The sequence below is a fragment of the Phyllopteryx taeniolatus genome, chromosome 14 (assembly GCF_024500385.1).
Source record: "Phyllopteryx taeniolatus isolate TA_2022b chromosome 14, UOR_Ptae_1.2, whole genome shotgun sequence".
Lineage (NCBI taxonomy): Eukaryota > Metazoa > Chordata > Actinopteri > Syngnathiformes > Syngnathidae > Phyllopteryx > Phyllopteryx taeniolatus.
Window position 1 is genome coordinate 9,779,741 of NC_084515.1, and position 27,710 is coordinate 9,807,450.

The 27,710-nt window shown below is 41.4% G+C and overlaps 1 protein-coding gene and 1 long non-coding RNA gene across 2 annotated transcripts in view; one reads left to right on the forward strand and one right to left on the reverse strand.

Annotated features, from left to right (window-relative positions):
• The window catches only part of LOC133488777 (collagen alpha-5(IV) chain-like), a 33,002-nt gene extending 13,039 nt beyond the window's left edge, over positions 1 to 19,963 (forward strand). Inside the window, exons 8-52 of the mRNA XM_061797105.1 lie at positions 488 to 514; positions 1,552 to 1,620; positions 1,771 to 1,833; positions 1,916 to 1,951; positions 2,020 to 2,061; positions 2,241 to 2,318; positions 2,416 to 2,469; positions 3,146 to 3,211; positions 4,107 to 4,151; positions 4,215 to 4,268; positions 4,363 to 4,410; positions 4,763 to 4,841; positions 4,933 to 4,968; positions 5,173 to 5,343; positions 6,058 to 6,147; positions 6,359 to 6,442; positions 7,472 to 7,542; positions 7,630 to 7,818; positions 7,932 to 8,094; positions 8,182 to 8,271; positions 8,353 to 8,460; positions 8,556 to 8,650; positions 8,749 to 8,899; positions 8,987 to 9,100; positions 9,234 to 9,398; positions 9,470 to 9,556; positions 11,726 to 11,866; positions 11,959 to 12,057; positions 12,136 to 12,228; positions 12,351 to 12,490; positions 12,579 to 12,705; positions 12,798 to 12,878; positions 12,968 to 13,066; positions 13,203 to 13,250; positions 13,439 to 13,618; positions 13,715 to 13,845; positions 14,070 to 14,142; positions 14,207 to 14,281; positions 14,376 to 14,501; positions 14,592 to 14,687; positions 16,396 to 16,605; positions 16,689 to 16,866; positions 17,996 to 18,110; positions 18,191 to 18,360; positions 18,440 to 19,963. Of these exons, the coding sequence (XP_061653089.1) occupies positions 488 to 514; positions 1,552 to 1,620; positions 1,771 to 1,833; positions 1,916 to 1,951; positions 2,020 to 2,061; positions 2,241 to 2,318; positions 2,416 to 2,469; positions 3,146 to 3,211; positions 4,107 to 4,151; positions 4,215 to 4,268; positions 4,363 to 4,410; positions 4,763 to 4,841; positions 4,933 to 4,968; positions 5,173 to 5,343; positions 6,058 to 6,147; positions 6,359 to 6,442; positions 7,472 to 7,542; positions 7,630 to 7,818; positions 7,932 to 8,094; positions 8,182 to 8,271; positions 8,353 to 8,460; positions 8,556 to 8,650; positions 8,749 to 8,899; positions 8,987 to 9,100; positions 9,234 to 9,398; positions 9,470 to 9,556; positions 11,726 to 11,866; positions 11,959 to 12,057; positions 12,136 to 12,228; positions 12,351 to 12,490; positions 12,579 to 12,705; positions 12,798 to 12,878; positions 12,968 to 13,066; positions 13,203 to 13,250; positions 13,439 to 13,618; positions 13,715 to 13,845; positions 14,070 to 14,142; positions 14,207 to 14,281; positions 14,376 to 14,501; positions 14,592 to 14,687; positions 16,396 to 16,605; positions 16,689 to 16,866; positions 17,996 to 18,110; positions 18,191 to 18,360; positions 18,440 to 18,518 (4,536 nt within the window). The 3' untranslated portion in view covers positions 18,519 to 19,963. The remainder of the gene's footprint in view (positions 1 to 487; positions 515 to 1,551; positions 1,621 to 1,770; positions 1,834 to 1,915; positions 1,952 to 2,019; positions 2,062 to 2,240; positions 2,319 to 2,415; positions 2,470 to 3,145; positions 3,212 to 4,106; positions 4,152 to 4,214; positions 4,269 to 4,362; positions 4,411 to 4,762; positions 4,842 to 4,932; positions 4,969 to 5,172; positions 5,344 to 6,057; positions 6,148 to 6,358; positions 6,443 to 7,471; positions 7,543 to 7,629; positions 7,819 to 7,931; positions 8,095 to 8,181; positions 8,272 to 8,352; positions 8,461 to 8,555; positions 8,651 to 8,748; positions 8,900 to 8,986; positions 9,101 to 9,233; positions 9,399 to 9,469; positions 9,557 to 11,725; positions 11,867 to 11,958; positions 12,058 to 12,135; positions 12,229 to 12,350; positions 12,491 to 12,578; positions 12,706 to 12,797; positions 12,879 to 12,967; positions 13,067 to 13,202; positions 13,251 to 13,438; positions 13,619 to 13,714; positions 13,846 to 14,069; positions 14,143 to 14,206; positions 14,282 to 14,375; positions 14,502 to 14,591; positions 14,688 to 16,395; positions 16,606 to 16,688; positions 16,867 to 17,995; positions 18,111 to 18,190; positions 18,361 to 18,439) is intronic.
• Positions 19,964 to 21,750: 1,787 nt separating this feature from the next.
• LOC133488780 (uncharacterized) lies at positions 21,751 to 23,278 on the reverse strand. The gene is made up of 3 exons (XR_009791740.1): positions 22,605 to 23,278; positions 21,951 to 22,016; positions 21,751 to 21,877 (listed from the first exon to the last, which is right to left on the reverse strand). It is a non-coding gene; the product is annotated as an uncharacterized LOC133488780 (long non-coding RNA).
• Between the last annotated feature and the right edge of the window lie 4,432 nt (positions 23,279 to 27,710).

A 27,710-nucleotide genomic window follows, 5' to 3' on the forward strand; every position in this document is an offset into this window, starting at 1 on the left:
CACACAACACCCTCAATTTCAAGTTTCAGCCTCATCACTCGATCTGATACTCTTTTCACCTCTAAGACATTCTTAGCCAACTCTTCTTTTAAAATAACCCCGACTCCATTTCTCTTCCCATCTACACCATGGTAAAATAATTTAAACCCTGCCCCTAAACTTCTAGCCTTACTGCCTTTCCACCTGGTCTCCTGGACACACAATATATCAACCTTTCTTCTAATCATCATGTCAACCAACTCCCGAGATATTCCTGTCATAGTCCCAACATTCAAAGTCCCCACATTCAGTTCTAGGCTCTGTGCTTGAGGTATCGCAACATTTTGTGAAAACTCCCACATTACAGTATTTGTCATAATTTGTTATTGTCAGACTTCAGAGGTTCCACTCTGCATTGATCGTTTTTAATTACACCAAATTTGCCTTGAGATAGCCATCAAAGAGTGTATTTAATATTGAAACTTGACTCTCCATTTTTAATTCACAGGGTCCACCGGGTGCTGCTGGACCAAAGGTAATAAAATGCATGCTGCGCCAGCTCAGGTCAGTTGCTAAGCACTTTTTATATAAGTGTTTATTTTAGGAAAAGTGTAAAAGTGCCCAGGACTGCCCTTTTGGAAGTTTGTTGGCAGGATCCTGCCTGAAGTGCCAAAAAAAAAAGATGGAAATTATAATAACATGACGAGGCGCAAACAGGTGAGCCTCCCCGAGCTCCCTGAACTCATTTTGGAATACGTTCAAGTGGGGCAACTAAGCTTGCTTCAATATTAGCTTTGATATTTGCTACTACTAGCTGAATTGCTCCTTCAATAACACCTAAACGAAAACATTAAATATAAAAAATATGAAATCAGTACTTTTGCCAGAGGAAAAGAGAGGCAGACACACAGCTGTTGCCACTACCACAATAACATACAGTATAGTCTTTATATATATACCATAGCCATCCATTTCTTTATAGAGTTTGTCCTCAAAAGTGAGCTGGAACCAATCCAAACTGACTTTAGTAGGGTACACCCTGGACTGGTTGCCAGTCAATCACAGGGAACATACTGACAAACAACCCAAAAAAGAAGTCATTACAACTGCAATCCTATAGTGTGTGTTGACTAAAGCATTCCAATACAAATGTTAATTCCCCGAGTAATCAGTTTCATAACAATGTACAAAAGGAAATAAACATTCACTTTCATTTCCGAAGTACGCAGACGTTATGTGACTGCTAAGGTAAACATCAGTGGCGGCTGCACGGGACAGCAAGCTAGCATGAATTACATCACACTTGGAGTTCATCATCCATTTTGCCCTAAAAGTGTTGCCATCCATGTCCTTAAAGTATCTCCACACATACACAGCTGACATGGCTCCTACCCAGAAGATGGGAGGCTGGTGATGTGGTATTCATTCGTACAGTATCGGATCACTTTTATTAGTAGTGGTGTGGCCCCTACTACCAACAATCTGTTGTGCTTCTTGCTGGTGTAATTAATTTGTGTTTTAAATTCATAGTTTTATTAAAAGTTTCAAACATACTTTTGGGCCTTTCGGCAGGGTCAGTCTGCAGTATCAGTGAGTGCAATTCCGGGGCCACCAGGACTTCCTGGAAGAACAGGCGAGCTGGTAAATGTTCTCTGTGTATCACAATGAAATAGTACATTTTCCAAATTTACAACATTCAAGGGTGTTGACATACAAAATGTAACAATTTGAGGTTTTGTTGTCCAAACGCGTGTACACTTATGTCCATGATAAATATTCACTCTATTTTAGGGTGAGCCGGGTTTGCGGGGAATTACTGGGCCACAGGGAGACTGGGGACTACGTGGCCCTGATGTGAGCAAGATAGTTGCATTGTGCAGGTTTAAAACACGATGCACTGCAAATTCAAATTGATGACTTTTTTTTTTCTGAACAGGGGGTACCAGGCCCTGTAGGAATGCCAGGATCAAAGGTAATATGTAATATTGCCCAAAAAATCTGTATGGGTGAATATTGAATTTCTTGCTTTTTATCTTTTAGGGTCAAGGAGGGCTAGGTATTCCAGGACCAGCTGGACTAAAGGCAATTCATTTTTAAATAGAAAGTAGTACTGTATTATTAATGCCATGCTAAGTGGGAGTGTATGTCTCAATAAAATAGAACATTAAAACATCAATATTAAATTTTAAAATGTGATTTATTTTGATTGAATATGATTGGTTGGATTTGCCCTTAATAATTAACATTGTCTTTTAATTTAGGGTCGACAAGGGCCTCCAGGCCCACCTGGATCACCGGGTCGGATTAGGGAATATTTCACTGAGAGCCTTGTGTTAAAGGTTAGTATGTATGTGTGTGTGTCTGTGTATAACTGTCTTATTGGCGCATTTGTTATGAGTAATAACATGCTGTATAATAATGTGATTTGGTTGTCAGGGTGCAAAAGGAGACCAAGGAGCTACAGGAGATAAAGGCTGCAAAGGTCCTGGGGTAAGTTCCTCCTCACATCTGACTTGCACGACACGGTCCCAATCAAAATCTCCAACGATGCTCCTCTACAAAAAAAATAAATAAATAAAAATCTCACATTATTTTCATGATTTTCCACAATATTTCAACTTTATCCTTTAAAATTAAGCTGTTTTTTTTCCAATTATATCAATCAAAATGTTTCACGTATGGTAATATTCCAACTTTATTCTCGTAATATTATGGCTTTTTCTTCTTACAATTCTAATTTTGTTCTCATACTGTCACATCGACATTCTTGAAAAATAACCTTTATTCTCAGAAAATATTGAACTACTCAGCTGCTATAAACGGAAATATTATTATTATTATTATTATTATTATTACTTAATCTTCATAAGATTCCTACTTTATTGTTGTAATATTATAATTTTATTCTCATTAAATAACACATTTTTTAACTCCTTCAATGCCAATCCTCCATGTTAATGTGGATATTTGAATTCAACAGCTGTCAATGGCAGTGAATTTAATTGTAATAGTTTAACTTTTCCCCAAGTTTCTGTCTTATTCTTGCAATTTTATTCTTTTTTTTTTCATTTTAGGGTTGACCAAATAGTCCTTCGTATTTATTATATTATCTTCATTGTATAATAAAGCGCATTTTGCGTTTATGTGCATGCTATTTCCCCCTCAGGGAGACCCTGGTGGCGGCTTTTCCACAAAAGGAGTAAAGGGAGACGAAGGCCAAGTGGGTCCAGAAGTAAGTGTAATAATCTGTATATCCCATCTTTTTGTTAAATCATTTCATTTCGAGGAGCCCGTTTAAAAGTGTTGGACAGCAGAGGGCAGTAATTTGCGGTACCAAAGTAAATGTGAGTCCTTATTTAATAGAATGTATCACGTGTCATTGAACAGAGACCATCAGACTTAACTTGTGAGTTGGAAAATGTATGTTTTATATATACCAAATATGACTTCTATTAGTTTTATACAACCTTCAGATGCTTCATTGTTCCATGTTGTGACTGCTGGCAGTTTTCTGGACGTTTTGTGCGTCCTGGTTGTTCCCAGCCATGTTGTGACTACTAGCTGTTTTTGGATAAAGATAAATTGAGTGCAGCTGGACAAAGATAATTGTTTTGCTTTCCTTCTCTGTCTCTCTCACTTCTGTATAACGGAGGTGATTGTTTTGCTTAGACTTCAGTAAGGGGTGACAACTCGTAAGACTTTTCCTGGCTTTGCAAAGACTTTTCTTTCTTTTTTGTAATAAAACCCCACAAAGACAAGATTGCTTCTGTCAGAAAAAAGATTTGTCAAAACAATTGGATATTTTTTTATGGAGAATTTAACATTTTTAAAGGGCATCACCTTTGCGAATGTGAACAAGAATGTGCTCTCCGTAGCACTGTTGAGGCCGTGCACCTCCTCCAAGGCAGACTTGGTGAATAATGCAACAGAGGTCCTCCTCAGTCACAAGCGTTTACTGCTTTTATGATGACTGGCATGTAATGCGCCCCAGCCAAAAAGAATTAATGGGAAAATAAATGAATGCATGCCGGCAGCGGCACCGTGTCGACTGTTCTCTTTCTAGCACAAGCTATACTTGATTGAATGCATGGACCCAATGTCCTTACTGGACTTAATTGTCATTGCAGGGAAAGATGGGCAAGGATGGCGAACCTGGACAACCTGGATTTATGGTCGGGATGCTGTTTGCGCACGGTGGTGTTACTGAGTTGATTATAACATATCGTTGCATTTAGGGAAGGCCTGGTCCTAGAGGTGATCCTGGATATGCAGGAACAACAGGAGGGACGGTCAGTGACCACTTACTGTCCACATGTAATTGTAGTTTTGTAATGGGTTGCCATGTTTTATGAAAAGCTACGACGCTGTGCTCTGTCTTTTTAGGGTGCAAAAGGGGATCAAGGTCCTCCTGGTCCACCTGGGGAAATAAAAGTAATTGTATTATTTTAAATAATTGACATGTATATTTTTTCTCTCTCAACTTTAAACAGTTGCTTTGTTTTAATAGCATTTGCAGTGGATATGAAAAAGTCTGGACACCCCTATTCAAATGCTAAGTTTTTGACGGTGCCTCTGCACGATAGTGTTTCTGGCAGTGTAGTCCGGCCGCCGCTTTAAAGTGGCTCTGGATCTTCAGTCAGCCTAGCCAACTACGTCATGGGCAGAGAAACTCGTTGTCAGGCCGTTATTATATAAATTAGCCCCACTGACCCTGACACTAACAGAAGCAGATACAAAGTTTACTTGGTTGTTTAAGTGTTTTAAAATGACCATTTGATTGCAGATAGTGGCACCTGTGCTGCTAAAAGGATACACTGGAGATCCAGGTAATCCTTCCCAACCGGGACTTCCTGGACGCCCAGGTGAATGAACATAGTCCTGCACAAGGCTAACTTTCTATGAAAAGTGAAAAAAAATACAAATACTGTTAACAATTTGTGTTTATTTTTTCAGGTGTTGTGGGATTTCCTGGACCTGACGGACCACCAGGTGTTTACCAATCGACCAAGCTACAAAGTATGGGCAAAAGATTTGGGACACCTGGTATTGGAAGTCCAAATCTAAAATGGCCTTGTGCAGCCAGTCACCATAGACTGCTTATCTAAAGGCTGTGTTCCCAGACTTTTGCTCATATTCTGTACCCATATACATATTTACCCATTCCTAATTGCCTCCCACTAAATTCTTATACAGGAGATTCATCTGATCTACAAGGACTACGAGGTCCTGATGGTGCTCTGGGTCCCGGAGGGGATCGCGGCGACCCGGGCGATAGTTATCCAGGACCTTCTGGTCCAGAAGGGGATCCTGGTGAACAGGGACCTCCCGGAGATCAAGGCCCACCTGGACTCCCTGAAGACAAAGGTACAGTATGTAGCTGTTTTTAAAAATCCTCAATGTAAATCTCACCACAACTTCGTCCTCTGTTAGAATATAAACATGTACACTACGCTACTCACAAAAAGTTAGGGATATTTGGCTTTCGGGTGACATTTCAGGATGAACATAAAATGTACTCTAGCAATTACAGGTGAACTTAATTTGACCTTCTCTAAACTGTTGAATGTCCAACTGTTGAATGTGTCAGTACTTTGGTAAAGTTCAACTCTAAAGGTTATAGTGCATTTTAAGTTCAGTCTGAATTTTTTTTGGAGTAGTTTACATGAAAAGAACTGTATCAGAAATGAAAATGAAAAGAATGCAAAATTTGGATTTATTTAACAATTTGTTTATTATTGTACTTTGTAGCTGTGTATCAGTGCATTACCATATTCTGAAAGTTCTTAATGTGATAAAAATATTGATACAGTAACACTTTGCCGCTCCACCTGTTTCTCGACATAAACGTGCCAGCAAGACGATTAAAAAATATGAACTAAATGGGATTTTTTGTAATAGTGTGTTTATGGAACAAATGTGAAATAATTTAATTGTAAATTTCTCTTTTGCATCATTCGCTATCAGCATGCTATCCCATAGCATACATTGTAACTTGTTGCTGTGATTAAACCTTGAAAATGGAAACGTGTCATTAATCAATGTTATTATTGATCATTACTCTCGTGTTGCTGTTTATAGATAAGGTCAAAGTCAAAGGTCTTCCAGGAATGAAGGGTGTCAGAGGTATACCTGGGCTTGCAGGATATGACGGGCCGTATGGAATGAAAGGTAGGAAAAACCATTGTTGAATTCTTTTGACCTAAAAAGTATATCCGTTTAATTGCTTTGCTGATAGTCCCGTACAGCCCAGGGCAGTTTATGTGTCAGAAAAACCATCGAAGTTGAAGAAACAAAGATTGGAAGGGAATTAAACATTATGTAAAAAATGTTGTTTGTTTTTTGTTTTTAATATATATATTCCAATCGCTGCTTTTCACAGGGGGCAAGGGAGAGCCCTGCTATGAGTGTATGGGAGAAGGAGTACCAGGTCCACTGGGTCCTCCAGGTCCAAATGGAATACCAGGTAAAATTACCTCCAATAGTTATCACGCGTGTCAACATTTTACACAGCACTAAGGGAGATAAGATCAAGTGTCTTAGTGCCAGGACAATTCCCCGCTGTGCAATTTACTATCAAGTATTCAATTAATTATTGTGAAGTTATTTTTATCCAGTTGCTACCGCATGGATGTATAGTATCTCATCTTCCATTATGTTGCTCTTCTTTAGACTGAAAACTAGTTGATTCTGAATCAACAGCACCACTGCTGATTGCAGCCAAGTCATGCACTCAATTTTGGTTCATTCAACAATAATTTACATAAAACCAACCAAATTCTTATCAATCAGTTAATCAATGAATCAATAACAATTTTTTTTTTAATTCTGTTGAGTTAGATTTTTATGCTGATTAAAGCTAAAATTGGCATGCTGATTCCAAACTTGCAGTCAGTTTTTTTCTAGCACGTCAAGTTTTTTTCTCCACAGCTTACCCTCCAAATAAGCAAAATTCCACTGATTAGCTGTAGCAAGACTTGCCAGCTGATTACAATTGGACTCATTTACAGCTACGTGACAACTTGTTTGTCCAGCCACAATTGAAACATTGCGGCGAGAGGTGTGTGCAGCTCCCAATAGGTCAGTACTATCAATATCCGCAAAGTAGGAATTAAGAGGATTTGTTTTGGCTTTTCTCTTAAGCTTGTAACCTTGGGTATACCATTGTAAATTCTATTTCGTTTTAAGCTGTTTTTTTAGTTTTGTAACTATTCAATTTGAATGTTTTATTTACATAGGTATGTTCAAAAAGTTTTTGAACATACCTATGTAAATAAAGTTTTTCAGTTTTTCTCTATCATGTTCGTGATAGAGAAAAACTGAGATCAGCTTTGGATTTCGCACCTAAAAATTAGTTAAAACAGCTGTCAGACCTAACTCAACAAAAATTGCGTTCCCCAGTGTAATCAGCCCATCTTCAGCCATACCTGCATGAGTATTGTACAATATCTCACAGTACTTGCACTTTTCTCTACACTGTATGTATATTGCTCAGGATATAATCAAGGACCAGGAGATAAAGGTGAGCCAGGTTTCCCAGGAAGTCGGGGGTTGCCTGGAAGTCCGGTAAGAAAATGTGTATCTAATTAAAAAAAAAGGATGAAGTTGCTGGTTTTCATAATGTTGTATTATTATTGCTATTCCTCTGCCAAGGGTCATATTGGTATAAGAGGTGCTCCAGGCTTCCCTGGACAAAAAGGAGACTCATATTCTGATATCAGACCGGGAGTAAAAGGGGAGAAAGGAGACACAGGATACCCTGGAAGGCTCGGAGTAGATGGCTTCCCTGGGTCTCCGGGATTGCCAGGTCGCAAAGGTGTCCAAGGCCCTTTGGGGGATCCGGTGAGGACATATAGACCTGGAAACCTTTCCAATTGTTTAAACTAACAAGTAATGTTCAAGAACCAGAGCAATTTCACATTATTTCAAAACAAGCTTCTTTATCCGCCCTCTAGTATAGTGGAGAGGGAGACAAAGGCTTTCCAGGTCCAACGGGGCTTTTGGGCAGACCAGGACCACAAGGCTACCCTGGGGCAGTGGGATATGGGCCTATTGGACCTCCAGGATCTAAGGGGAATTTGGGGGTACCTGGTTTCCCTGGGCAACCTGGAATTCCAGGTGGATAAACATGTTGATAATTATGCAGAAATGGGAGCGAAAGGCAGGGAGATGTTTTACCTCTCTTCTACTCTCCTACCATGTAAGGCCAAAAAGGAGAACCAGGCCATCTCCACTCAAAAGGTTTTCCTGGACTACCTGGGTTTAGAGGTCAACCTGGGTTACCAGGAAGGGAAGGTAATCTGCATGTCAGTTCTGACTCCTCTAATATGCAGTAACTGATGGAAGAGTCATTCACTCTGACAAACACATTTCCAGGTGCTCCAGGTGTTCCAGGTTTCATAGGCAGACCAGGTTCACCAGGACAGAAAGGGGAAAGTGGTGACAGATTATATCCTGGACGACCAGGGTTCCCAGGAGAGAAAGGTTGTTTATACACACCCAAATTAGCCACATCTAACTTTATAGTCATGCTTTGCGCTGCATCTGCACTGTACTACAGGTGAGTGTGTATTTTACAGGTGACAAGGGGTTGCCAGGTATCAAAGGTCTCCCAGATATCGGTCTTCCTGGTCAACCAGGCCAACAAGGCCCTCCTGGTCTTCCAGGAATGAAGGTCAATTACACAAACGCAATCTGAAAAAAACAGATACTGTAGACTGTGTTAACACATTGCGAGATAAGGTTTACTTATTTTCTATTTGTCATGTTCAGGGTGATGGTGGTTATGGACATCCAGGACCCAAAGGCCAACAAGGCCTTCCTGGAAATGATGGGGCTCAAGGACCTAGAGGAGATCCTGGAATCCCTGGCTCACCTGGGAGCCAGGGATTACTAGGAAATCCAGGTTTCCCAGGAGAAAGAGGTTCTCAAAGCATGTTCTACATAAAAATGAACTGGAAATCCATACATACACAGCCTCAGTTATCCGCTGCTTAAATGTTATGTTCAGGAAATAAAGGGGAAATCGGACCACCGGGACCTCCGGGTACTAAAAACTCATGTAATGATACTCTTCCTGGACCAGAAGGGCTAGCAGGGCCAGACGGCGATCCAGGACTGCCAGGTAAGTATCCTTCTTCCATAAAAACACTCTTATCAAATATATCTCAAGTTATTGATTTTTCTTTTTGTAATACACCTTCACCATACTTCAGTGATCACCATTGTGGTCATTCTCTTCATCTACTTTGTCCCAGGACCCAGCGGGCTGCCAGGTGAAAAGGGAAACAGAGGATTCCCTGGGTTTGGTAGGCCTGGCCATCCAGGTGAGCCTGGTCATCCCGGGCCAACAGTACCAGGATCCCAAGGGGTTACTGGGCCTAAAGGAATTAATGGACAAAATGGGCGACCAGGCCCAACAGGTAAGAATATTTTCAACCAACTGCTATGAGAACTTTGTTTTGATCGTCTTTAATCCATTTGGGTTTTTCAGGAATGAGAGGAGACCCTGGACCAGATGGGTTACCAGGATTTGGACCGCAAGGATTGCCTGGAATTCTAGGACCCACAGGCGGAATTGGTATCACAGTAATTCAAACATAAACTTCACAAACAGCTCACCCTAGTATAGTGGGGGGAGTTGAATTATGAGTAATTGAGGTCATTGATAGTGTAGTTCAGGGATGTTCAATTAAAATTCAGAGGGGTCCAGTTCTTCAATGTTTCGAATTGCGTATTTTGAAGTCTGCCACTCAAAAAAGAAATGCAAGTAAACATTTTGAAGTAAAGCATCTCAGGCCTAAATTTCAAGTAACAATAAACAGGCAACTGAAGCCTATTTTTCAAGTAAATCAGAACAGATAGATGCATCCATCCATCCATCCATTTTCTGAGCCGCCTCTCCTCACTAGGGTCGCGGGCGTGCTGGAGCCTATCCCAGCTGTCATCGGGCAGGAGGCGGGGTACACCCTGAACTGGTTGCCAGCCAATCGCAGGGCACATAGAAACAAACAACCATTTGCACTCACAGTCATGCCTATGGGCAATTTTAGAGTCTCCAATTCATGCATGTTTTTGGGATGTGGGAGGAAACCGGAGTGCCCGGAGAAAACCCACGCAGGCACGGGGAGAACATGCAAACTCCACACAGGCGGGGACGGGGATTGAACCCCGCACCTCAGAACTGTGAGGCTGACACTCTAACCAGTCGGCCACCGTGCCGCCAGATAGATGCATATTTCAAGTAAAAAATTATTTTGTTTAACTTTGAGTAACATCTCGGCTGTTGCATTGACACATTCCTTTCACGACTGAAATGTCGCTAAATGCTTGCTTACGTTGCCCCAAAATCCATGCTCTCTAGAGCCAACACTCATTTGCTTTTTGTTGAGTTGTCTCCAAATCTGAGACCATGGTCCTCAGTCGGAAAAGGGTGGCGTGCCCTCTCCAGGTCGGGAATGAGATCCTACCCCAAGTGGAGGAGTTCAAGTATCTTGGGGTCTTGTTCACGAGTGAGGGAAGAATGGAACGGGAGATCGACAGGCGGATCGGTGCAACATCTGCAGTGATGCGGACTTTGTACCGATCCGTTGTGGTAAAGAAGGAGCTAAGCCGAAAGGCGAAGCTCTCGATTTACCGGTCGATCTACGTTCCTACCCTCACCTATGGTCACGAGCTGTGGGTCGGTAAACAAATGATTTAATTGGCTCATTATGGTCAAGTGATTACAACAGGGGCTACTGTAATGCTGCATGTATCTGGTACACAGTGTGTGACTGGGGCCTGTGGGAGAAAAAAAACATGAGAGCACACAAACGTTATCTAATTGTATTTAACGGCAATTGACCTTGGATCTGCATAAGACCTTGACTTTTTCTGGAGCAAGCCAGCAGTCCACCATTTGACCATGCCCGGTGTAGTGCTTTGAGTGTGAATGGTATGACTCTCTGCCCTATGATTGACTGGAAACCAGTTGAGTGTTTATCTATCTCGTCCCTCACCCACAGTCACCTGGGATAGGTTCCAGCTCACCTGTGACTCTGAACAGGATAAGAGGTAGAAATTGGGTGGATGGATGAATTAATACTGTAGTTTACATTCATCCATCCACTTATCCTGATCAGGATCAAGGGAATAACGAGCCTTTCTGAGCTGCCTCAGGGCGAAAGGCACACTACAAACTGCACTGGTTGCCAGTCAAACATCCATCCATCCATCCATTTTCTGAGCCGCTTCTCCTCACTAGGGTCGCGGGCGTGCTGGAGCCTATCCCAGCTGTCATCGGGCAGGAGGCGGGGTACACCCTGAACTGGTTGCCAGCCAATCGCAGGGCACATAGGAACAAACAACCATTCGCACTCACAGTCATGCCTACGGGCAATTTAGAGTCTCCAATTCATGTATGTTTTTGGGATGTGGGAGGAAACCGGAGTGCCCGGAGAAAACCCATGCAGGCACGGGGAGAACATGCAAACTCCACACAGGCGGGGCCAGGGATTGAACCCGGGTCCTCAGAACTGTGAGGCTGACGCTCTAACCAGTCGGCCACTGTGCCGCCGCCAGTCAAACACAGGGGGCATATAGAGACAGACCACCTTTCACACTCAGATTTACACCACCACTGAGTTGGAATTAAACCCACACTGCCTAGAACGAAGTCAGGCAAAATAACTTTTATATCATCAGCAAATTCATAGTTTACAGATTTATTCTACATTGTTATAGACCTTTTTTGATGGATTGTTTACAGGTAACCCTGGTCGTGAGGGAAACAAAGGTTCCTTGGGTCCACCAGGAATGACTGGGGATCCAGGACCTAGGGGTCCCCCAGGAGCTCCATCTCCAATACCTTTAGATCTTATTGGCCCCTTAGGAGAGACTGGCTCTCCAGGTGACTTAATTTACAGAGAATTTACCTTTTTAGATTTGTGTGAGATTTTGTGTTTATGTGCATATAATGTAACTTTTTTGTAATTGTGTCAGGTTATCCTGGACCAGTTGGTCATTGGGGTGATACTGGAAGTACTGGAGCAAAAGGACAAAGTGGTAATACTAGAGGACCAGGGAGGCCTGGGCAAACAGGTGCATATTTTTTTCTGCATGGATGAAAAAATACATGACGACAATAGTAATTTAAAAAATGGTACATGTCCTGTCCAGGTCCCCCAGGTGACCAAGGTATTCCAGCATTCTTGAAGGGACGCCGGGGACCTAGTGGAATACCAGGAGATCCAGGAAACCGAGGCAATCCTGGTAAGTATATGTATGAGTACCACTCTTATTGAATAGCCAATCATGTGCATCTAATAGCAAATTCATCTGTAAACTGTATCCTAAAATTGATCTGTGCTGTTGTTTATATAATGCTCATATAGGGTCAAAAGGACTAAAGGGAGACCAGGGAATTCCTGGAGGGCCTGGCGCAGATGGTGCACCAGGTTCAAGGGGTTATAAAGGAGAAAAGGGAGAACCAAACTCTTATGGATATGGCCCACCTGGACCGATTGGACAAACGGTGAAAAAAATTAGACACTGGACTACGCATTTGTGCAGAATGAAATGCATGTCTCAATAAGAAAAAAAAATATGTTAATTTCCCTCAGGGGGAACCAGGATTAAGCAACACACACATAATGAAGGGTGAAAAAGGAGAGCCTGGTATTGTAGGAGCTCCGGGTTTACCAGGATTTCACGGACTCAAAGGAGAACCAGGACGCACTGAACAAAATGGTTTCAACCACTGGCAATTTATTTGAGTGCTTTTATGTCCTTTACTTGCTAATAATGGTGTACCTTATGTTATTGTAATCCTAATGCTGCAGGTTCACCTGGATATCAAGGACCAAGAGGTTTAGATGGACCTCAGGGACACAAAGGACGTGGAGGACCAAATGGACCACCAGGCAAAGTCCATTGAAATGCCTTAACACTGAGGAATGTTACTGATTCTGCATTAAATTCATTATTATCTTTTGTTTTTCATGGATCTTAGGTCCCCCTGGCCCACTAGGTGGTTTTGGTCCTCAAGGATCCAAAGGCAACCAGGGACAGGATGGGATCCCTGGACCACCAGGACAGAAAGGAGATACACGTGAGAGACAGGAAATTGTGTCCATGTGCATTTTTATAGATAATGTAATTCTGAGCAAAGCATCGGAATACGTTTGTTTGTCAAATTGTGCTTTCATTGTCCTGCTTGCAGTTACATTTTTTCTCCTTGTCTACAGTTGCGATAGAAGGACCACCTGGTCGCCGTGGTCTCCCAGGTCAGCTAGGTGAGTATTCGACTTCTCAGATCTGTCAATTTCCTTCTTTTTCTCCTACTCAGTGAATTCAGAAAATATACAAATGATTTCAAGCAAGATGTTCATAATGAGATAGGAGGTAGAAGTAAACTTTGAAACCTCAGAAAGTGTGACATAGCTGACTATTAAATTCACAAACTCCTCTTCCTGTACTGTAGGTCCCCCAGGGAATCCTGGTTGTCCTGGCTCTGCTAGTTCAGGAAATCCTGGATTAAGAGGAGACCGAGGACCTCCAGGACCACACGGGGTCTCTGGTCCCAGAGGACAACCGGGAAGAGATGCATGTTTTCCCGGGGTAAAAGGAGACCGTGGACTTGATGGCAGTCTGGGTAGGCCAGGTGAAGACAACATTTCTTCCAAAATTGACTCCCATCTATCTCTTAACTATTGTCACACTCACAGTAATAATCAAAATCTTCTTTTGTTGTTTGAAGGTTATCCTGGTCCACCTGGACCTCCAGGCCCTCCAGGACCTGGATGGAAAGGTAACAGAGGGGACCCGGGCCCGACAGGCAGCCCAGGTTACACTGGACTCCCAGGAGATCCAGGCATTCCTGGTCCACCTGTATGTTGTTGCCTTTATTTTATCTTCCTAACTGATGACTTTCACTAATCAGAATGTTTTATGTATTGCATTTTAATCTTGTTTTGATAAGTAAGGAAACAGCTTTTGGTTAAATCATTATGACCTGCTTTATTCAGTATTGTCTGTGGAAGCTCTACCATGTTTATCATCTTTATCATTAGAGTGTAATAGTTCCATGTTCATTGTCTGATTTACTTCCCCAGGGTCCAAGAGGCCAACCCGGAAATCCAGGAGCAAGAGGTGATTCTGGTTCTACTGGAAACAATGGGTACCCTGGTAAGATTTTTAACTATGCCTCATTCACCAAAGTACGTGTAGTCCTAACTAACTTTTTTTTTAGGTGACAATGGGGACCCCGGCTATATACCGGGCCTGCCTGGTCCACCTGGGACAAAGGGTTTTCCAGGAAGACCTGGTGAGTCCACTATTTGGAATAAATAACTCAAGACTTCAAATCACAATTTTTGTCTTTTTTTTTTAATTTTTTTTTATTTATTGTTTTTATTCAGGCGTGAAAGGTAAACCAGGGTCCGGCAAGGTGATATATGAACCAGGACCCCCAGGCTTACCTGGTTCCCCTGGCAACACTGGGCGGTCTGGGAAAACTGGACCAGCAGGACCAACGGGCCAATCAGGTTTAACTTTGTATAAACGGTAGTATGTGTACTACTCCGTAACATACTTGCTTTGTACACTAATGTGACTTTGTATGTCATGTTTAAAAGGTCCCCCGGGTACCAAAGGAGTCCAAGGTTCAAGCCCAGTGGGACCACCTGGATTTACTGGTCTTAAGGGAGACAAAGGAGTGTCAGGGTTGCAAGGTGTGTGCAGGAGTTGGCTTGTGGCTACAGTTGTATACAATACTGCTACCTATCTAACATATCCATCCATCCATTTTCTGAGCCGCTTCTCCTCACTAGGGTCGCGGGCGTGCTGGAGCCTATCCCAGCTATCATCGGGCAGGAGGTGGGGTACACCCTGAACTGGTTGCCAGCCAATCGCAGGGCACATACAAACAAACAACCATTCGCACTCACATTCACACCTACGGGGAATTTAGAGTTGTCAATTAACCTACCATGCATGTTTTTGGGATGTGGGAGGAAACCGGTGTGCCCGGAGAAAACCCACGCAGGCACGGGGAGAAAATGCAAACTCCACACAGGCAAGGCCGGGGATTGAACCCCGGACCTCAGAACTGTGAGGCAGACGCCCATCATGCCACCCTGTCTAACATAATGTGATCATAATTATAATTTCACTTTGTGCAGTCTTTAAAGAGACACATTTCAGGATACACGTGGTTCACTTGTCTAACTTCCGTGCATGCAGCTAGGGTTCAGTTCCCACTAACAATGTGAATGTGAGTGTAAATGGTTTGCTGCCTCTACATATGTGCCCTGTAATTGATTGCTGAACAGTTCAGTTGAGATAGGCTCCAGCTCGTCTCAGAGGCGAAACATTTTTCAGCGTACAAGTACAAATTTAATGTGGTCGCACTTTCGCGAGTGTATGTCTTAATGCTCCCTGAACACAGTCTCACAATATCAGAAATGGTGGATGAAAGTCGTCGTCTTGTTCACTGCTTTGGTCAATCTCCTCCACCTACATTCTGTACTTTCTGAAGATAGATAGAGCGCCGTCTCATTATTATGAACGATGAATGGGCGGTCGCGAGCTGGAGAAAGTCTGTGCTTGCGGAGTGTTCCCCTCCGTCATCAACCTAGTAGGTGCCACCGACAAGGGCGCAGATAACACTGATACTCAGATTCATAATGACGGCGATCCGTAAATTAGCTAAATAAGTCTTGCGGCAGTACTAAACACTAGCTGAACTGAACTACCTTCAAAATATTCCTCGAAATAGTTACATATTTTATTTTTAAACTTTGAGCACCACCTAATTTTTTAAACCGTACGGGTAGGAAGCTGTGCAGTGGCTGTTGTATTGTAAAAAAAAAAAAAAAAAGAAACAATATATTAATATTAATATTTTTCATATCTGAAATTTGTTTTATGCTGTATGCACTAAAGGGAAATCCTAATAATACTACTACTATTTAAATTGTGAATTTCATATACAGTTTATATATATTTTTATGTCAATATCTTGTTGTTGTTTAAACTACAGTTCATACACAAATGTTAAAATAAAACATATTTTGCAATTGGCATGAGGTTTTGGCTGGTGATTAGCATTCCAGACAATTTTCATCATGCATGACTAGTTTTGATGAGATACATAGTTTGTTAACAATTCATTATTGTTTAGCCATGATTTCAAATACAAACTCTCCAATGTTTTTTGTTTTATATTATATTATATGATATATATATGCTGTACCGCCCTTGAAAGGGTGTGACCAAATCACGTGCATGAGCACATGAAGTTGTTTAAGCTTCAGCACTGGTAGCATTGGTGCGCACCAATGCTACCAGTGCAAAAGTTAGTGTTGAGCCCTGATAAACGTTACAGAAAATGTATTGCTGTACATTTCAGGTAATAGTTTTTTACCTTTACCTTTTCAGGTCTACCAGGCAGACCCGGAGATCCAGGCAACAAGGGCCAAAAGGGATTACCAGGAGAAAGTGGTTACGGCTATGTGACAAGCTTCCTGATAGCACGACACAGTCAAAGTGTGACTGTGCCTGATTGCCCTGAAGGCACCACCCTTATTTACTGTGGCTACTCTTTCCTCTTCATGAATGGAAATGAGCAAGCTCACGGCCAGGACCTTGGTAAGAGAACCTCTTCAAGCCCCGGTAGCCTTATTTGATGTCACAATTTATGTTATGTTTGAACATTTCCAACTCTCCCTCAGGCACCTCGGGAAGCTGTTTACCTCGATTCTCCCCCATGCCCTTCCTCTTCTGCGACACGGAGTCAAACTGCCGCTATGCCTCTCGTAACGACTACTCCTACTGGTTGTCCACTGACGCACCTATGCTTCCCTCCATGGTTGCCCTCACAGGGGAGAGGCTGTCCTCCCACATCAGCAGGTAGGACTGGAGATGTTTATTCATGAATATACTTGAACATTGGTCACACTGGTCATGTAGTGGTACACTTTGCTACTTTTCATGTAGCCAATGCGAGTTCAGCCTCTTCTGAGTGCCTGGCTTCCCTTCTAAAAAAGGGAATGACCTTTACCTGTCTGTCTTGGGCTTCTCTCTGAATGGGTTCCCATATTTTGTTCTCAGCCTTCCATTCACGTTCACTGTTCTCTGCAAGGAGTTCTTTGGTCTTGCTCTTGTTCTCGTTCCTTCAGCGTTCTAATGAAGTACTGTCCTTGAGATGAGGTCTTATTTTCTCCTGTCCTATCCATGTCCACCTACTTCTTAAGCAGGTTTGTTTCCATTGAGTATTAATTTCATCTGTTCAGCGGTTCTTCATTGGGGATCTTTGTTGGTCAAAATATTCTCATGATTCCTTTTACGCACCTTGTATTGACATTGACATTTTCTTGAGGTCACGTTCAGTTACTTGCCAGTATTCTCAACTATACAAAAGGGTTGGAGGTCCACAGCTCTGGAAGATTCTCAATTTTGTCTTGGCCCATAATGTTTGATCTCCAAACCTTGATAAGCATTTGAAATGCACTTCTGGCTTTGCAGAGTGAAATCTTATGAAATCTGAGTCTTAGTTCGTACTTCCATCAGTCCTTACAATTCTCCCTAGGTAGCTAAACTCCTCTGTTGTTGGTATGACATCTCTCCTCCCTTGAATTGGTGATGTGTTCTTGGTGTTCAAAGCCATTACTTCTGTCTTTTCTGGCGCATCTTCAATCCAATTTGCTGTAAAAAAATAAAATAAAATGGTAGAGACATGTATTTTCTTGCATATGCTGTATAGTGTGGGAGAGCAAGGCCAGGTCTCTAGCAAAATTTAGATCTTCCAAAGTAGAAAAAGTGTCCACTGTAGTCCTCCTCATACAAGTCTACTGGTTCAGATAGTTGCAACCGGTGTGGAATCAACACTATATATCCTGTCGCTTTCCATTTTGTAGTGATCTGATCCTGTCATGACCCTGAAAAGGATAAGTGGTACAGATAATAGATGGCTATCCCAGGCTTTTTTTCCATGACCTGACAAAACTTAATATGTGAATGTGTCCTTATTTTGTTTTAGGTGCTCGGTGTGCGAAACTACCTCTAATGTCATAGCAGTTCACAGTCAGACAACTCTAATACCAGAATGTCCCATAGGCTGGCAGTCCCTCTGGAGTGGATATTCATTTGTCATGGTAACACTTCATTACTAGGGGTGTTTTAATGTGCTCTATTCTCAATGTTCATTGCAACCTTTCGGCCTTTATACAACCAGCAAACAGGGGCTGGTGCAGATGGCTCTTCCCAGCCGCTCGTGTCTCCCGGCTCGTGCCTTGAACATTTCCATCAAGTGCCATTCATAGAGTGTCATGGCAGGGGGACGTGCAACTACTACCCTGATTCGTACAGCTACTGGCTGGCATCACTCAACCCTGACATGTTCAGGTACATTGCAATAAGGATCACATTCACAACCACTTTTAAATCTCTTCTGTTCTATATGTCTATGTTTCTTCCTCCACAGTAAACCCATTCCACAGACGGTGAAGGGGCCTTCAAAAGAAAGCATTATCAGTCGTTGTCGAGTTTGTCGCAAACAATAGCAAGCTGAGAAATGTGACAGATGTACAAAGATACTTTTGCGCACACTTCAATTTGTTCTCATGACATTTTTAAGCATAACTGGCCCTGGGCAAGCATTATGTAAGGGCTACAGTTAAGCTCCAAATGTCTACCCCCTATTTATGAAATCAAATAAAACCTTTTTTTTTTTTTTTCCCAGTGATATGACCATAACCAAAAGTGTTTAAAGTTTGTTTGCATTCACAAGAACAAGATGACATATTTGCAATTGCTTTCAATGGGGAAAATTGATTTGAATTTTACTTAAACTTGAATTAAACTTGTTTGTGAAGGTATACACATACTAGGAAGTCAGATATGATCTCTGTTGTTGTTGTATCAATATTGCACATGCAAAATCCAACATGACAAATTTACAAGGGACATGCTTCCCTTATGTCTGTATATTATGCTGCAAAATGTTCATAACATTCAATAAGATCCTAAAAACCAGACAATCTATGCAATAGTTTTTCCTGAAATCCGACTAGATTCTCTTGACAATAGACTTTGACACACTATAATCAATGTATGGCCTGCTCTATGATGATGTGGTACATTTCTCTTACAAGTCTTACTTTATGGTCCTTTGAATGAGACACACCTTAGCATTTACCAAGCAGATTATCATTTTAATGGCAGCTGTGCAAGTGCAGATGATAATGCTAATGCGCGTTAAAATTAATGAAATGTGTAGAAAGTCGATATATCTTACAGGGCTTATAGTGTTCCATGCGTGTTTAATTACTGTATTGTGATGTATTTCATAATCGTAAATGCAGCGACTTCAGTGCAGTTTTGCTAACCGGACATAACAACATTAAGGACACCGATTGAGCGCTTTATATATTGTTCATATATCATATTGTTCACAAATCTGTTCGTGAGCACTTCTCCTTTGCCGACATAACCCATGATTATTGCACAGATGTGCCTTAGGCTGCCCACAATAAAGGGCCTCACTAAAACATGCAGTTTTACAAACAAATAAAGTCTCAAATGTATATTTCATTGCAAATAATTAAGCAGTCCAACAACAGATAATGTAATAAAGCAGGTATCTCTACATCGTTGCTATCGTGTCAATAATTGACACATTCAAAATAAATAACAACACATGACAGCACAAAATCCAGCTCAAGAATTGTGGTGTCGTTATGGAAATGATGAGTCATTTATTGCACTCACAATAAAAGTGGATGTCATGCCCTTGACCGAGAATTCTCGCGTTGTTCACATCTGAACGTTGAGTCACTTGTGCCGTCGCTTTAAAAGCTGTTCGATGTCTGCCTGTTAAATTGTGCATTTTTTCCAAATGGACCGACCGCATGGAGGATGTGTGTAAGTTATACAAATACTCTAAAGTGATTATGTTTCCCTGCTTTTTCTATTCAAGTAAAAGACAAAAAGAAGCAATACCTGGACACACATTGAGTATTGTTGTTCATCACTGTGCCTTTCTGTTACATTCACTCAGAAAACTATCCGCAGAGCAATGGCCCCCTAAGGAGCAGTTATTCAAACCCGCTCATCCATATCTGTCACCGGGATCAATCCATGAAATCTCCCTCCATAGTTTCCACTGAAACAAACAGCATGCCCAAAATACAATTGCCTTTTGGCACACACGTATCCCATGCAATCGATTGGTGGCAGTCGAAAATAACAAAAAGTCTGATGTTATGTGTTGGATTTATCTCACCCAACACCAATATAAATGCACAAAAGGAATGAAGACGCTGGTTTTTATTTCTCATGAGGAGGGCGTATGGGAGATTGTTCAGTTCACAGCCTCTCAACACGCTCGAAACAATCTCTCCCGTCGCTCCTGCATTTATTTGAAATAGGAGGGTTTTACAAGTCATAATGTTCTAAGCAATAAGACACAACACAAAATATTTGAAAATAGGAGGGTTTTACCAGACATAATGTTCTAAGCATTAAGACACAACACAAAATATTTGAAAATAGGAGGGTTTTACCAGACATAATGTTCTAAGCAATAAGACACAACACAAAACATTGGACCAACACCTGTCACGTCCCCGACCACATCCGATCACGTCCTTGGTCCAGGCGCCCTTCCATCGGATGATGCTGAGTCATCTTTTTTGAAGGCGAGAAATCTTCCTTTCTAAAATCGTCCATAATACTAATGCAAGCTAAGCAAATAAATGATCACTTCTAAAATATATTTAACATTATGTAAGTGTGCACATAACACAGAACAGCTGAAGAGGAGCACAAAACCTCTTGCGTGGATTACAAATGTGTGAAAAGCCTCGCATGAATTATTTGAAGCAATTTGTTAAGAGTCTGAGCATCTCTGTCAGAAAAAGACTTGCCAAAACAAATTTCCGATGGGAACTGTTTTAAATTATGAGGGGAAAAAAGCATAATATGTTCCCTTTAAACCTTAACCTAAACTTTCTATGTTAACTCTAGTAATGGTAATTGATTGTATTATTAAGTTTAGGTGCTGTTTTTATTTTGAATTTAATACAGTAGTGCACTGAGATACGAGTTGAATTTGTCCCAAGACCACGTTCGTAACTCAAACAACCTGTATCTCAAATCATCTTTCCCTATTGAAATGAATGTAAATGTCAATAATGTGTTCCAGCCTCTCCCCTAAAAACGACAAAAAATGTTTGTAATCCATCCATCCATCCATTTTCAACACCACTTATCCTGGTTAGGGTCGCGGGACGCTGGAGCCTTTCCCAGCTGACTTCGGGCGAAAGGCGGACTACACCCTGAACTGGTCGCCAGTCAGTTGCAGGGCACATATAGACACGGACAACCATTCGCACTCACATTCACAACGTCACTGAGTGGGAACTGGACCCACGCTGCCTGCACCAAAGTCAGGCGAGTGTACCACTACACCATCAGTGACTTAGTAGACATTCCAACAGCTTCTTCCCTCTTGCAATCAACTTCTTAAACAGCTAACTTATAATTCCATTACAACAAGCTGGCAATTTTTTGACTTGAGTTCGTTGTCACATTTCTGTGGGGCCAATTATGTATTACTCGTGCACTCACTGTCGTTGTCTCGCCGTGCTGCACTATTTGCATATACTGGCCACTCATGCCAGAGTAGCATCTGCTCCATTTGCACACTGATTGAGGAGTATCTGTAACATTTGCACAACCATTGTCCCAGATTAGTGTCCCAGGATAAGCGGCTTGGAAAATGGATGGATGGATGGCACTTCATAATATTGTACTTTATAAATATATGCAATAATTATATCATTAAACTGGCAACCAGTTCAGGGTGTACCCCGCCTCCTGCCCGATGACAGCTGGGATGGGCTCCAGCACGCCCGCGACCCTAGTGAGGAGAAGCGGCTCAGAAAATGGATGGATGGATGGATGGATATATCATGAAATAGAATTGAAAATACTTTTGTCACGCTGCATCAATTAAATGGCCATTGTGCTGCTCTTTCTGCTGTGCACACCTTGTCCACCTGGGGGCAGTATAAGACAGATAGACAGACAGACAGTCATTGAGACGTCTGAACTCCTCACAGCTCATCAGTACAGCACTACAATTAGTTGTTCTTCACAGAGGATAAACAATATATGGCTGTGAGTACCGTTATATTGTCTCTCTACATGTGTTGCTTAAAGGGTTATAGCAGCGTAACATAGATGTTGATTAGCTTTAGCATTAAGCAAGCATACTGAAAGGGTAAGCTATTTGGTTGTTTTAAATACACAACGTGTAATTCTATTTGTTTTATATTTAGCTTGACAGTGAAATACAACAGCTTGAAGCCTCTTTTGGGGGAAGAATTGTTCACTACTTGCCAAAGCAAAGCTTACTGTGAAGTGAGTTGAGTTCACTGCCACCATGGAGCGCTCGCATCTCAAGTCTGCGCTCACAAGTCAAAGCACTATATCAAACAACAGCGCATATTTCTAAAAACTCGGGTTGTATCTCAAGGCACTACTGTATTCGTTAACGTGTAAAATGTCACAACTGCCGAATTGCCAAATTCTCTTCCAAAACAAGAAAAACACAAGCTTCATTGATGGTTTGGTGGTTCACTCACCTGACTTCCATGCAGGCATTGTGGGTTCAGTTCCCACTCAGTGCCGGTGTGAATGCAAGTGTGAATGGTCATCTGTCTCTACACGGACCCGGTGATTGACTGCTGCCAAGTCCAGGGTGTAGCCTGCTATTCGCCTGCAGTCAGCTGCCATATGCTCGAGTTCACTTGCACCCTGAACAGGATAAGCAGTATAGAAAATGGATTGCTGGATCAACCTTGTGGGATTTCCCAACTTCCCAGCAGTCCTTAATGCCAAATTAAACTGCATCTTAACATGAGGAAGAAGTTATGTCCCAAGCAGACGATCTGCAGACGGATGCCACCTTGAATTAAAGCCCAACCGAACACGGCCGAGTGCACACTGTTGTCAGCTCCAAAGTGTGTGGCCTTCATAAGAGGATTATTCTACTCACCACATTGCACTTACTAATTGTTTAGGTAGCTGGATGAGGATGCTACACCTTTCGAATTGCGTTAGCATAGGCATTTGTTGAAAGGTTGATGCCTCTCAAGGGCAGTTTGTTCCACATACAGTACATGCATTCTGTACACGTCTGTGACCCATGTATTGTATTTTAAAATACGTTACAGTGAAAACAAGAGTGGTGAATAATTGGGTTTGTTGCGCCAAGGCAGGCCATGCAGTTGTGAGGTGTCATTTATTTTTTAGGACGCTGTGGTGAATACAAATTTCATCGAACTGTAACACATTTTCCCACGTGTATTTGGGAAATTTTGTTATGAAACCAAATTTTTGGACATACATGTAATTCCAAAAGTTATGTTTGGCACACCAAAAGAACACCATACCTACAGTGAAGCATGTTGGTAGCATTATAAAACCTTGGCTGTTTTTCTTCAGCTGGAATTGGGACCTTCGGGGGTGGAAGGAATTATGAACAGTTTGAAATAGCAGTCAGTGTTAGCACAAAACCTTCAGGATTCTGCTAGAAAGAAAGAAAACAATGCCAGAAAAAGCCTACTTGAACAACAGAACTTTCATTTGCGGGAATCGGTGGCACTTCAGGTGTCTGCTGTCTCGCATTTCACATGAGTTAGAAGGTGACTGTTTAATGCAGCCACATCCCAGTTATAAGAGGGTGTGCACTCTTGTGCAACCACATAATTTTAGGTGTTTATTTTTACTTTACCTCTTGAAAATACTTTTTATAAAATAAATAAATAAATTGAGTTGTATAGGTTCTAGGTCACAATGTGGAAATAATTTTGGAGTGATTTATGTTGTTCTCTTTTTTTATATCACAAAAAAAACAGACACTTGAACAGGGGTGTGTAGACCTTTATATCCACTCTAACTAGCATTTCTGTTTAGTGGTGTGCTGTAAGATTTTTCTAATGTAAAAATGTGCTTTGGCTCAATAAAGGTTGAGAAAGACTGGTACGGTATACTGCATATAAAGAAGAATGTGTCACAGTTGCATTAAAGAAGAGGTCACCAGTGATTGGACATTGTGATTTCCTAGGACTATGTAGAAGTGGTCATTTGAAAATGTAAATACCTGCAGAGATGTATAGGAATAAAGTGTAGGCTATAGATATTTATCCATTGCCTACCTTGCTAAATCATTGTTGATCATTACTGCGCAAAATCATTAAAATAATCAGTGTGTTCCCGAAGATGAAAAGCACTCATTTAAGCATTCATATAAATGAAGGAAACTGGAGTAAATTCTTACCAAATCGATAGCTCTCAGTTTCAAAAAGCTTGGTGACCCCCTGCTTTAGCGTGTCGCCATAAACATTGTAAACAGTGACGAGTATGTCTTGATTTCAGCCCCTGTTAAGTTAAGCAGAGCAGAAATCTTATTAGAGGTTGACACTAAAAACTCACCGGCATGGAACAAATTACCTTAATGGCCTCTGGACGTCCCGCAGTGTTGTGTGTTGTGCTCCTGTCCGACTTAACGACACCAGCGAGTTTCATGGCGTCATTGGTTCCTCACATCGCTGTCATGTTGTTTTAATTCGTATCATACATCAGTTGCTTTTACAACGTGTTTTGTCAAAATGAGGATGTCCTTATTAGGACGCCGACCTCCCAACATCTTTACATGCAAATAACCTCCGCCCCTTAAGGCCACCTTAAAGACAGACATTGTTGCACGGCGAAGGTGCACATCAACACCAGAAATACACTACGCGGCAAGGTAAAATGGCGCACTCCTTTTGCGTTTTGGCATTTTTTTGCTTGGTATTGCCTGCAGCTGGGAAGCTAGAAAGCACATTGAAAGACCTGCAACTTGGAGACGACATACCATGGCTCACACAAATACAGGATAGCCAGGTAAGATGGCTTCAATTCCACTACTTATCCCTGTTTGGACCAGAATATAAAATAATCCTATAATGATGTAATCTTGATCTATTCAGTTTCATTTCTTTTTCTCTTTTTTTCCAAGTTCTGACACGCTGTCAGAGTCACCTGTCAGATTTTTGTCACTGATACCTTCAGAGTCGCTCATCTGTGAAATTGCAGATTAGATATCACAGACTTTACATTTTAGTCCCTGCTTGTGTTGAGCAAAAGTTTTGAAACCGCATGTAAAGTTTGAGTGAGCGCCGATTGTCTGATAGTTTTAATTTACTGACAAAATGAGTCGTATAATTACACACAGATGAAATATTATTCCCAGCAACAACAACAAAATATTCCCAAGAAATATTAAATGAAAGGGAATACAATTTAAGAGCAATCTAGTTGTAATGATTTGGTTTCATTCAATTTATTCTTGTTTAAATTTAATCATAATAATTTTTGAATAATTTGATGATAAGAATGTGAGGGTATGAGAAATGTATTTATTATAGTGGAATATTTTAATTACACCGCACAAGTGATGTCCAAACATTAACAGTTTTCAAAAGGTGAACAGATATGACTTTCATAAGATATGTATTTGAATATGTATGTACCCTACGTAATTTTTTCTGTAAGCATACACAAAGAACCACTAAATTAAATGCTCAAACTGTGCATAATGTTACAGTGGCTTCACTTTTTCTTTTTTTTTTAATCCAGTACAGTATTTTCAGTTCAGTTGTATTTAACTTCTAAGTCCAATAAAATTGCATTTAACCTTTTCAAACTGTTTGTTGTCAAACATTTATTTAGGTAGTATGCTTTGTTGCTTTTATTAAAAATGAACTAATTGACATTTTAGATTTCCAAATAATAAACAGGATTTCCTTCTCTTTTTCCCTTACTTTGCAGGAGCTGACAGATAAACAGAACGTGGTCCGGTTGCTGTACAAACTCTTCAAATGGAACAACGAAATAGTCCCGGAAGAACCCGGAGAGATGATGGAGATGGAGGAGATTGAGAAGAATGGAGGACTGGAAAGGAGAGAGAGTCCTCCAGTTCGCAGAGCGGGATGCAGGATCTTCTTCTGGAAATCCTGGACTGCCTGCTAACCACGCAGCTGCATTATGGTTCCGTAACCCGATTTATTTTCCTCTCACTCATTGTCACGTTCATCTGCTCCTTTTTCGACTCTATGAGATGTCAGATACCAGATATCAACAAATGTAACATTTTTGCCCCTAATTAAAAAAAATCTTTCTCTATATAGATCGGAAGCATTTCTTGAATCTGTCCTCTCAGTCAGGTGGTTGTTTGTTAACATTTTACCTCCAGGTTTCTGTATCCGCCATTACATCCATCCATTTTCTGAGCCGCTTATCCTCACAAGGGTCGCAGGAGTGCTGGAGCCCATCCCAGCTATCATTGGGCAGGAGGCGGGGTACACCCTGAACTGGTTGCCAGCCAATCGCAGGGCACACATAAACAAACAACCATTCACACTCACATTCACACCAAGGGGCAATTTAGAGACTTCAATGAACCTACCATGCATGTTTTTGGGATGTGGGAGGAAACCGGAGTGCCCGGAGAAAACCCACGCAGGCACGGGGAGAACATGCAAACTCCACACAGGTGGGACCGGGGATTGAACCCCGGTCCTCAGAACTGTGAGGCAGACGCTCTAACTAGTCGTCCAGCGTGCCTATCCGCCTTGATTTAAAATTTAAAATTTACCGATTTTAAATTTTAAATCAAGAAGTTTTGTGGGACGACTATTCAGGTTCCAAATAAATTTTTTGAATGAGAAATAAAGCAAATAATAAACTATACAGGCAACGTTTTATATCACATTTTAACACTGTGTAAAAATAATGGCTGTTTATAGTCAAAACAATGAATTATACAATGAACCATACTATGTGATGTTACTCAGATTCCTTTTGCCCATGAGCTTCAAGGGGAACCTGATAGTGAGTCATAACTCATAAAGAATTTAATGAGGGCTTTTATATAACACTATGCACAACAGTTTTATTTTGACAATAAAAATTAGCTTAAAAAAGGTCACCTATCTCCACCTTTCATTAAAACGCATTGCGGTGTATGCTTGGGGCACCTGTGGTTGATGTTACATGTGAATGTTGCCGTCCTGCAGTCAGTCAACAACAGCACGTTGCGCAAAAAGTACTGAAAAATGGAATGTTCAAAAGTTTAGAAAAAGTAAAATTAAGTTCTGATTCATTTCAGGTTCATCCTGATAATTCACCCAAAAGCCCAATATCCCTAAGTTTTTGTGAATAGTGTAAATGAGAGCATGCAACTCCTTGTACTCCTCATACCTGTGATGCTTTGCAATATCATGACAGTGATCATCAATCATGAGGAAGATTCAAACCCATTTAGCTGCAGAAAGTGGGAAGACGAGTGGGAAAATAAATTGCATGTGGACATAATGAACCTCCCTTTGGAACAGGAAGCGCTGACATCCCTTTTATACACTCACACTGCTACACACATGTAGAGCTGCTTTGGTAGGACAAACACGTGCGGAGGTGGGATCGGGTGGGCGGACAGTTGGGGGATGTGTGTACGAGTCCCTTGTAAATGGATGAGTGCGTTTGCCAGTATCCCTCCCTCGTGTGCAAACAGGAGTGTTGTGGAGGTTCGTGGTGATGGAGTGAAGGCAAAAGCCAAGCAAGTCGACCCAAGTGCAGGCAAGCAGGCAAGGAAGGGCAAGAGTCAGCAAATGAAGACAAATCTGTAGGAATTACAACAAAATGAG